This window comes from Rhopilema esculentum, chromosome 19, assembly GCF_057945365.1.
Source record: "Rhopilema esculentum isolate cy_ngs chromosome 19, ASM5794536v1, whole genome shotgun sequence".
NCBI lineage: Eukaryota > Metazoa > Cnidaria > Scyphozoa > Rhizostomeae > Rhizostomatidae > Rhopilema > Rhopilema esculentum.
The window spans coordinates 8,288,292-8,299,631 of NC_142833.1; the positions used below are offsets into that span (position 1 = coordinate 8,288,292).

General features: G+C 35.9%; 1 protein-coding gene across 3 annotated transcripts in view; it reads right to left on the reverse strand.

Moving 5' to 3' along the window:
- LOC148957985 (pleckstrin homology domain-containing family M member 2-like) overlaps positions 1-9,415 on the reverse strand; it is a 29,324-nt gene extending 19,909 nt beyond the window's left edge. For 2 of the 3 annotated variants that reach the window (XM_089113985.1, XM_089113983.1), the window contains exons 1-7: positions 9,124-9,414; positions 8,019-8,126; positions 7,325-7,440; positions 6,563-6,672; positions 5,010-5,134; positions 4,092-4,154; positions 2,629-3,045 (exon numbers count right to left, since the gene is read on the reverse strand). In XM_089113985.1, coding sequence (XP_088970111.1) covers positions 2,629-3,045; positions 4,092-4,154; positions 5,010-5,134; positions 6,563-6,672; positions 7,325-7,440; positions 8,019-8,084 — 897 coding nt within the window. In that variant the 5' untranslated portion in view covers positions 8,085-8,126; positions 9,124-9,414. Of the gene's footprint in view, positions 1-2,628; positions 3,046-4,091; positions 4,155-5,009; positions 5,135-6,562; positions 6,673-7,324; positions 7,441-8,018; positions 8,127-9,016 lie in introns of all 3 variants that reach the window. The other variant, XM_089113984.1, reaches the window with a different exon arrangement.
- Positions 9,416-11,340: the final 1,925 nt, after the last annotated feature.

The following is an 11,340-nucleotide window of genomic DNA, read 5'->3' on the forward strand; positions in this document are numbered from 1 at the left end:
CTCAGTAACACAGTACTCGGGGTGACCCCTAGAAAAGACTGAAGGGGAAACTGAAGTTAAAGGCAACATAGTTTAAATTCATATCAAAATTTTCTTTAACTTGTCAATCGGAGCGGTTTGCATGTCCACGTTTCAAATGCCAGTAAGCTGTAGTTTGACAAGGGAAACTTAGGTTCAACTGAATGATTTTAATATTATTTGAATTATTTAGTTCGCCCGGCTTATATCTTGCCACATGCATATCGGAATGGAAGCATTATAGTCTTCCACGACAAAAGAATACGACTCAAGCAAGTTAGAAAAAGGAAAGCAAGATGCATTCAATATGCCTTCAATATCCCATCAATACCCAAAGAGGATACTTTCTTTATAAAATACGCAAGTCTTAGTGCACAAATTACACGATGAGTTATATTCCTAAATTCCCATCGAGCTCAAAAAAATGCAAATACAACAGAAACATTCTTGAGATAAGTTATGTGTTGCGATTGTCTGTGGCAAGTGACATAGTAAGAAAGCAAGACGTTTTTGATCACAGAAGACGTTTATGACCACAGAATGTAAAGAACATCCCAGAAAATGTGCTTGCAAACAGACTCCAGATAAATCACAGGTATCAGATTTTAGCAGATATGGTTAACGACGACTTGAAGAGTAGAAATAAACCCAAAGATGCTAAACTTTTAGGGCGTGCCCACCCAAAGTGGCTTAGATGTTGGAGTATTCCAACAATCATCTTTAAAACTGGGCTCGCATCTGCAGGAATCGTGTAGCTAAATTTCTTTCCTCCAAATTGAGGCATACACAAAAAATAAAATCATAAATTGGCTGAATAAACATAGTTATCCTTATAGATGAGGAGGGATACAGAGTTCCTTGTTCCGGTTTATGGCTTAAACAGAAACATTAATAAGAAATCGAGCAATACCAAACGAATGTGATATTTGTATTTACTCGTGTTAATTCCCCACAAACAATTTGATTGTACAGCTGCTTCTGCCTGCAAAATATCTGTCATCACAACTTCCACTTTTCCCTAATCAAATCCCTCAGCCTTTCGCTAGACAGAAGGCAATTTCGAGAGCAATTCTACAGGTTTACATACTTTCGAGTTCCTTTTCCAAGCATGAATTCAAATATTGAATCAAAAGAACGATTTTCAGAGGTTGGCGGCTCTCATGACACAAGAATTTTCAATTTCAAGCGTATCTTATTGACAAAGATTTAGTTGCAAAATGATCAAGGAAAAGGCCACAATGACGTCATAACAAAGGTTCACTCCAAGCCCTTCGAGTGAATGAGCATCAAAAGGAAGCACTTAAAACAAACCTAGAAAGAAGCAAACAGCTCTTTTCTGAACAGTTTCACTCTGCGAAAATGATAAAAACAGACAGCCAGTCCTCTAAATGACTCTGGAGAAGGGTTTGTCTTTTGAGCGCTTTGAGTCAGTGACGCATTTACATATGGGCCAACTGGGGCCTACAATTCTTAGATTTAGGGGGCCCCTAGCAAGATTTTGAAAAGCCTTTAACGTGCTCTTGATTTCAATCTTGTGTTTGAATTGGTTCGTTTTGATTATGTTCAGCCAAGAAAAATTTATGTGACATAATTTTTTTGGGGGCCCTAATCAACTTTGGACCCAGGGCCCCAACAGATGTAAATGCGGCCCTGCTTTGAGTAGAGATAAAATGCAAGATATATTTTTTACGTAGTTGCATTACCGATAAAATGTCGTTTTAGTATAAAATCAGAAGATCTACTTTGAGGATAGCTCGCAAAAATGCTTATATGTAACAGTAAAAAGGCGTAGCCCTGAGAATTCTTCTAGGAAAAGGCGTTCCCGGCAGGAAGAAGCTGGGGTGAAAAGAAGGGAGATCAAGAGACATCCAGATCAATGAGTGTTAAGAGAAAACTTTATGGCAGCGAGGAAAAGGTTGCATTGTGAACAAGAAAAATTTGGGATTTATCAAGTTTTCGGTCATTTACACAAGGAATGAATTAGCTTTGGCGTTATCAGAAACATTCAATGTTGAGTTTACACAACAAGACTAGATGTAAACAATGCCAGGCTAAGGTGAAAAATATATTCAGTGAGTCAATTCAGTCATGGAAACCTCCAAACTCCGAGATTCTTCTTTCTTAAACGTATCATGAATTTTGATTTTATTCGACTAGCATGAAATGTAAGCTGCTTCGGCAAAGCCTTATCATCTACAGAGGAGCAGCGATTGCCTAGCAGAACAAAATCTTCCAGGATTTTTAGCTCATTTATAAAAGAAAATCTAAGGCATGCTTTACTTAGGATGTATTACTTATTTTTCGTACTATTAAGCATTTTTTAAATGTTTAGAAAACTGTTATCAAAATTTTTATAATTCAATCTAGTATATCAACAATAATTTAATTTTAATATCGTAAGTTTTTAGCATGACTCCCTGAAAAAGGACATAAGATCTGGAGGGTCACCTTGCATAAATATTTGGGAATGAAATGAAATATACAGTGAGAGCAAGCAAATGAAGTTTCGAAAGGGAAATGACGAGACGCTGCTTGATAGCTGAATGAAGGGAAATGGCGAGACGCTGCTTGATAGCTGAATGAGATTCGTGAAGCATAGCCTCAAATTACCTCTGGAATATAATTGTCATCCTCGAGCTCATTTGAAAATGTCCCACTAACGCTATCCTCGCTTTCAAGCCTGACTTTTGGTTTCCTCTTTGCACTGTCGCCTCGTTTACGTGAGCGCAGATGAGTAACGATATCGTCATCATAAGGATTACGGTGTGCGTGTACGGCAGAGCTGCCTGAGGGCTGGGCATTTGTTGCCTGACGCAATAAGTCAGGAGTCGACCGCGCATTGACACCGTCTGTTTCATCGCTTATAGTGACATCTGGCGGTGTCTGAGTTCCACTTGAGACCTGCAATGGTTGTGCGCCAACAGGCACAGCAAACGACTGCTCGGTGCCCTTAGAATTTCTCTTGGCGGCATAAAACTCATGAGGTTTGAATAACGGCTCACGAGAAAAGCTGCTAAGCGGCGAATTCTGAAAAAAATCAATGACGTCAACAGAAACAGGAAAATATCTCCAGCGTCAGCTAGTAGATTTACAAATTATGGAGTCTATCTTATTACAATAAACCACAGAACATAAAATGACCAAATTATACCTTACTTTTTAAGCAACAAGATTAAAAAGATTTAGCCTGCAAAATCTAGTTAATGCAGTATATAATGCAAATTCAATGATAAAACAGAAGGAAATTTTCGTTTAGCATCAAATAAATAGCCTCATGCCTGTTATTCCGTTGAAGTCATAATTTTTTTACTTAGGTTTTAAAATTACATGTAATACCTTTATCAAAAATTTGCTAAAAAGGTTAAAAATAATTAATGGCAAAATGAGCTTTGAACAATTTCATTATTAATAAAATGAGCATTTATGCTAACAAGCTTTCCATATCTTACTTAAAGTCGCAAGTTGAATTAATAAATGGAGAAAATAATGTACGATGATCTTCTTTGATTATTGCCTGATGATTGCATTAAGCAAGAAACTCGGGGATGCAACTTAGAACAACAGTCCTGCTCAAAACACCAAAGCACGTTCCTTAATTAAATTTTGAAAAATCTTCAAATATCTCATGTTTTGTTCACAGCTCCTAAGCCAAAGCGATTTAACCTCACTACTTAACTTTTTACTCATCAAAAATGAGCTAAAAACAACAGGAAACGTTTACATTCTTCTTCACATTTATGATGAAAATATGAGAAATCTTATTTGTTTCTTGTGACGGAAAAAGCTGTTTTTAAGATAAACTTGGATAAAAAATTTCTGCATTCCGGATCAAAAGCTTATTTGGCACTGCAATTTCCACGTGGATTCAACTTCAATCTGCTGATGCAGAATTGCTAAATATTCGCAGATGCAAAAAAATAGTCTTGACTACGAAAATCTTTGATAATTTTGCCGATTTAGTAATTAATTTGCACTTTCAATACTACTGATTTAAAAAAACCAAGGCGGAATTTTTTATCAGATAACAATATATCAAATATGTTTACACAAATTGAAGATCATCGAAAACTTACAAAGTCCAAGACAAATATAACCATTTCCAGGCCGACTAGAAGCTGCTCAAAAATCATGCACCGCTGAAACAATTTCAAAACTATTATGAAATCAATTTCATTAAAAACATTGCAAACATTCAATATCCCAACATTTAATTTTGAGAGTTTAGAGAGAAATATACGCATCTGAAAGAATGAATTATGCATATTAACAAATAGCTTTATTTTCTTCAAAGTATAAAAGCTAAGGCATCGCATTCAAAATCCTCAGTGTCTTTGGAAGTAAGGTATAGAGACAAAAGGATGATCCAGCTTGGGTTCATTCAAGAATACCTGTTTTCAATGCTTTATACTGTAATGATACATATCATTATAACCCTCTGTATATTACTTCATGTAAATCGGAAGATTAGTAAAGTGAGACTGGATGTCTCCCGAACAACAACTCTTAACACGAATATTATGAATACTTTCACATCAAGTTCAGAAAACACCACAACCTTCATCTGGATTTTGCCCAGTTGCCATCCACAAATTTCTCTTTTTTAATGGCAGTTTCTTTATAATTGAATTCAAGTAAAATGACCTATGGCTTGGCATTTCCACCTTGCCAAGTAAAAACGATAAAACCAAGCTCAAATTTAAATTCCTTTCACTATTCATACTCTTGTCAAGTTATGCAATGACCTCCCTTAAAACTACTGCACCGTTAAATAACCTTCCTTTAGCTCCAGCCCTGGAACGGTAACCATCTATGGATACTGCTTGATTTCTGGAAACTGGACACCGTAATAATTTCTGGACGATTAAGATATTAGAGAGCATGATTACTACCAACTGGTTGACAGGCAAATAAGACGGTTTCTATTTTATCCAAATTGCTTTCATGATAACACTTTTGAGCAATTTTTCTTAAATAATAATTCATTTTCTTACCTCTGTATCTCTGATTAGCGCGTATTTTCTGTAGAACATTCTAAGACTTTTTTCATTGGTTCGCAAGAGCTTGATATAACTTGGAAGTGAACTTTCCATAAACGTCAGGTACAGCCAAATATGACCTAAATATAAATGCATAACATTTGAGACTAATGGTGATGCGTTATAAAGCGCTAATATGTTGAGGTACAGTAAAAAACAACTGCCTTCATATGATGAGATCCAAAAGCTTCTACAAATTCGAGAAGACATATTCTTTCCATTCAAACACTCTAAGAAGCAAACAGAAGGAGAAATATTTGATTTAACTTGGTAATACACTTTTCCAGTTAATTAACTGATAGCCTTCCAGTACTAATATTGTATAAACATAAATAACGACCAAATACAACAACTAGAGATAACGTTAATTCAACTGAGGTTGCATTTGAAGAATGGTTTTCGTATTTTTCGGTTGAATCTTGAAAATATTGACAATAATTGAATAAACAATGATTGATTAATAATTGAAGACGAGGAGAAGAAGCTGCACATCGCACTCAGGAAAACTCGTAGAATATTCAAGCTTTTCAGACAGACACCCCGCTATTGCCATACGAGGGCAAATCCTGCTACTATGGGCCAAAAGCATTTTGCAGTTCCCTTTTATCTTAAAATTTCATTAATTCGACGCCGTTTCGCAAGAAATATCTCTGTTAATGCACGCAAATCTTCGACCTTATAAGAAAAACATAAGCCATGCTTTTTATTTTCTAGAGAATTCACATCTTTTACTTGCAATGTACAGCGAACAAAGATCTGATGAAAGATGCAAAATTTGAATAATAGAGCTAGACTCTCTATGCCTTCATTCTGCTTTCCGTTTTTTAGAAATAAAGGAAGCATAGCTGAGTTGATGCACGATTTCTTGAGCAGTTTCGTGCAGTGAGCTACTACAACTGGGAAACACAAGAGCTTTTCACGCATGTGAAGAAATCACTTTTCTGGAAGAACAAAGCTTTTAGGATGTTCATTGCAAGGTATGAATCTGGATATTCTTCTTTTCTTGAAATTTTGAAAATTCCTGCTGTGAAGAATGGCAACGATCGAAAGAAACTGTTTTGCATGTTTGGGTTTTGGATCATAATTGTGTTGTTCAGCTAGAACTTTGCCTTCTAGCAGCGTTTTTATCAGTTAAAATTTTCTTATTTCATTTTAAAATAAAAACCAACTTGCTTTACACAAACCATCAATTTCCTGTACAAATAGAAGCAGAGCTGGGCTAGTACACCAATTTTCAAGGGCAATAGAACCTTCGGTTTTCTCTTTATCAACTGAATTATATTTTTTGTGAGAATTTAACACGTGTGTAACAACATACTTGCCAAGATCAATTAAGATTTATCACGCTATTGGATAAAAAGCTATTTCCTGTGAAGTACATTTTGGCACTTAGGTGCAGTGCAGACATCTACCCATTCAAGGTAAACTTGCCCATTCAAATAAAAACGATTGACAAAGTACTATGTGATGTCTAAGTAAGCTAAGCATTACTTGTGTATCAAACAAACCTCGTTTAATTTCATCAGCAGCTTCATGATGGCTTTGCACCATCTGGATTGTGGATTTATGACAGACCTTTTTAACAAGTGGCCAATATCCATGTTTTGGTTCATTCAAACTATACAGAAAACAATAAAAATTATTTGCACCAAAGAACTTACTGACCATATAATAGAAAAAAATAATCTAAAATGGCTTCATGGAAAAAAGCACAAAAGTCATAAATTTTTTCGTCACAAAAAAGAAGAAACTGCAATCTAGAGCAAAATTATGGTACATCTATTATTAAAGAATGGATGAGGCCTAGTACAGCGAATTGAAAGTATTTGTTTGCTTGATGGATGGTAGCTGTCTGCAAATATTGACTTTCTTGTCTTTAGCTTTAAAAGTTTGCATGGAAACATTGATTTGATGTTTTTGTTGATGTGCAAACCCTTGATAGTTCAATTATAACTAGTTGGAAAACTTGATGAAACAAAAATTCACTTTCAAAAGCAAGATATCAGTTTCAAATTTTGAAGCAAGTTACAACATAGAAAATATGGCAAACATTTTAAAGGTTATGAACAGGAGAATACGACTTCTAGAAACTGACAGTTATCAGATAACAAACAGCTCACTTTGAGCCACAAAGGTATGAAAACTGTAAGGCACTAGGCTAAAACAAAGAAAACAAAGCTACTTTATTGGGCTACATCACATGCAATAGTTTTACAGAGTACAGTATAGACTACACTGCAAAATCTGTTTTTTTGTGGAATACTCCTTACCCTAATGAAAGACCCATGTCTATGTGATGCAACAGACTTTTGAAATGTGGATTTTGCTTTGTGATTCCAAAATTTTCCATTTTCTGTGCCTCTGCTTCAGCTTGCATTTGATGCAACTAGGGTAAAACAAAATAACATGAATCATCCAATTAATTTAAGTGAAATTTAGACTGTAGCAAATAAAATTTAACGATTCCACTATTCTAGAGATTTTAGATTCGAATTTCGCTTGATCCATATAAACTATAAATAGTATAAGTCCTAAAATAAGTCGCTGGGGTTTATTTCACAAAAAATTTTTTGAAGTGGGGTCGGATTCAAAAAGGGGGCTTATTTAGCAGCAGCCAAGAACATTGCCAGAGAAAATATTTTTGCTCTATTTGAGGCCAGTCAGACTGCATAAAAATGCAAAATTATTTGGATAAACCTATTGTTGTAGAGGCAATACCTCAGCCCATGTAGCCTTGTTTGTGGGTGGGAGCTTATTTCACAGAAATTACTTTAGGATGGGGGCTTATTCAAAGGTAGGGCCTTTGTGAGACTTAACAGTATATCTTTCTGCCTGATGTTTGCATTAAAAGTGAGACTCATCAAAAGCTGCAAATTAGAACCATTTGCTCTGCCTTGACTACCACCACAGCAGAATTTGTATTCTAAAAGTGGCCAAGCCAGTAGAAGGATATCACAAACATACCTGTTTAATTGATCTTGATATACCTTGCAGAGTCTCATCTTTAAAAAACTCTGCAGAACTCAACATTAAGCTTGCTGGTCCAGCCACACTGCCTCTTAGCTTCTAAAACTGAGCAATCATTCATAAGTAATTACAAATATTTGTGGCACAAAAACCAACTACAAATCAGGCTGTAAATCCCAGGGGGGATGGGGGGGGAACTTGAATTAATGATGGCTGTTACTTATGTTTGCAGAGTGGTGTCAAGTCAGTGATTGTGCCTATGGGGGGATTGGCCCCAAATATTTTATCCACCTCACTCCTTGAATAAATCTCAAAAATAGTGACTCCTTGAATAAATCTCACAAAACATGAAAGAAAAATAATCATTTCAGTCGCCATAAATCTTGACAAATCCACAATACACATTACATGCCTTTTTATAAAAATCCTAACTCAAAAGCTAGGTCCTAAAGTTCCTAATTTCTGGACCTAAAATTGCTTTACCAAGATTTGGATAATAGCTTCTTAATTTTGACTTTAGTGACATGAAAATAGCGTAGACACAAGAAAAAAAGAAATTCTGAGTTTTGCTTAAACTGTATCTAGAAAACAAGGCCAAAAAGACAAAGAGCACAGAAAATAACTTTTCATGACCTATCATTGGAATCCAAAATTAAAGTCGTTTTGTTTGCGCCACATTTACAAAACATTAAAATGCAACGATACATATAAAAGGGTTAAAGCAAGAAAAGATAAATTTCCAAGGCAGAGGCTTCAGATTTGAAATAGGAAGTTCATAGGGACTAGCATTGCCTTCTTCCTCGTCTCACTGTGGCCAGCCTAAGCTAAGAACTATGAAACAGGGAATTATGCATTCTTATTCATTAACGGTCTTTTTATCCAGTTTCTACATTGAATAGATATCGCGTTAATTCCTGATTATCATTTGCAATCCTGCTGTCATTTGCAATTGGGCTGATTTTCCTGGCATGCAAGCAAGCAAGGTTCTGGCCTACCTGTTGAGCTTCAGTCATTTGTAAACACTGCAAGCCTTTTGCGGAAAATGCATTTGAAAAAAGGTAATGCTGCAGTGCAAGTGTTAATCTGCATAGTTCTAACGCACCTTTTCAAGCTACTTGAATGAAGTACCGTCAAAATTCTTGAATATATCTGAATTAACGTTACACCATATCAGCCAGGCTCGTGACGCACGACAACACATACAACAACAACTTCAATTACATTTGGCGCTGCGTGACGTCACTTGGCCTTGCTCGGTTGTTTGGTGTTTGCTCCTTCGCTCGTTTGGCTGTTGCCCGACTGATGAAGGACCCGCGCCACGGATCCTAGGCTGGAGGGGCCATCAATGTAAATAATATTCCTCCAGCCCTCATTGTAGCAAGCATTTTGCTTAGCCTGTTGAATTGAACTGAACTGAACTGAACTGAATTGAATTGAATTGAATTGAGTTGAATAGCTTAGCACATAGATTCAATAAAAATATGATTTCACAATGAAATATAGAAATCAATCCGGTTTGCTGTAAAATCTTCAAACCGCTGCTTGTATCTAGTAAATGAGTACACCAAACATTTAACTGTCATTGATACCAACAAATTTGTTGTAAAACGATTCATGAGCATTTTGGCACTAAAAATGAAGCCTTATGCATTCTTTTTTAAGAAATTTTTCTGAGGATAACATATCAGAGTTCAATGTTCAATTGTCATTAGTTTCCAGATATGAGAGTTTTTTAGAGCAAAATGACCATGAGAGTAGAATGGGATTCATGGAAAAGGTAGCTTTTAATGCGGTTCACCTGAGAACATGTGTGAAATAATATCCTCAAAATAATTTATTGCAATATAGATCCAAATTATTCTAGCCTTTAATGGATGTCTTAAGAACTCAATTCTAATTAGATACAGCACTAGAAAATAATTCTTTGCTACCTCGTCTCTAGACAGGATATGCTTTCATTCTTAGCATTTATCGAAACAGGCTCTGACTTAAACTTCCATCTTGATTCAAGTATACTTTGGACATATGGACATAGTAGACATCTAGGCTGGGAGAGCTGCAGCCCTTCTAATCAGGCAACATTTATCGCATTTCTGGCTCCATTCGGGTAGTTCTATCTCAACGAAGCAATAATATTCGGGCAGATCCATATATTCATCGCTAATACTACTCTGGTGCACTTATTTTAATGCTGTGATTGTACAAATAGACGTTGGAAGCATATATAGGCCAAAAAGGCACCTCTATCAGCTGCCTGTAGGCATATTACCTCTGTTTCCAAAACATTGAGACATGTGTCCCATTTGCAGGTAAAATCTAGATTTCTGAACATTGGAATTTCAAGGAAGACCTAGTTTTAACAGTTTTTAGAAATCACATCGTTAATTTCAATTGAGGTTGACAAGAGGGAAATGAAGAATCGTCCTACCCTCCAATATCTTTATCAACTTTTCCCTGTCCCTTGCTTGATTTTGAAAGAAAGTGTGAAGTTTAACTTTGCTTTTCATAATATTTTGATCAGAGGCGTGATTTTGCCTAGAAATGAATTTGGCTGTGAATGCTTAGATTCGAAAACAACAAAAACGACAAAATAGGTTTCTTATCTTCACTCCAACAATCAGCTGATTTCAATTCCTTGTCACTTAAATATTCTCAACCCCTCTTATGGAGCAAAGTTATGCCAAATTGTAGGAAAAGAAATGACTAGTTGCAAAAAGCATGCGGAATATATCCAGCTGAAATCTTATATTAACAACCTAAAACTTTCAAAAGGAAAAGCAAACGTTCCGTTAATCCAAATATTTAGAAAATTCTAGTTCAGCTTAAAGAAGCGGGAGAATTATTCCCCAAGATCTACAAAAAAACCGTACGAGTAATCCTAGCCCATACACCACAAATCTTTATGACAGTAAAATTAAAACCAAAGTTTACCTTAGGATGGCAATAGTTTGCTTTTATTTGGATGTTTATTTCTGAATACAGACCCGAGAATCCGTGGTTCGAGTCCCTGGTATAACCAAACTTTCACCCAGAGTGAGGAGAGTCGCTAGCTCTCTGTAATTCCAGGCGCAGGAATCACGAGGTGTGGTCACATCGAGAGGCAGAACCAGGGCACTTTTCGATAAGCATTAGCTTCTCAGTGCCCTAAAAACTACCTTAGGATGCTAGGTAGAAGCAAATGCATATATAAATATTTTGATGTCATTAATAGCCAAGCTCGAATTTAATCAAATGTGTGTATCTGGGACTTTCATATTTTTTAAGCTTTGTTGATATTGCAACTTTAAGTAAAATAACAACAAATAAAATCCTATGTCGT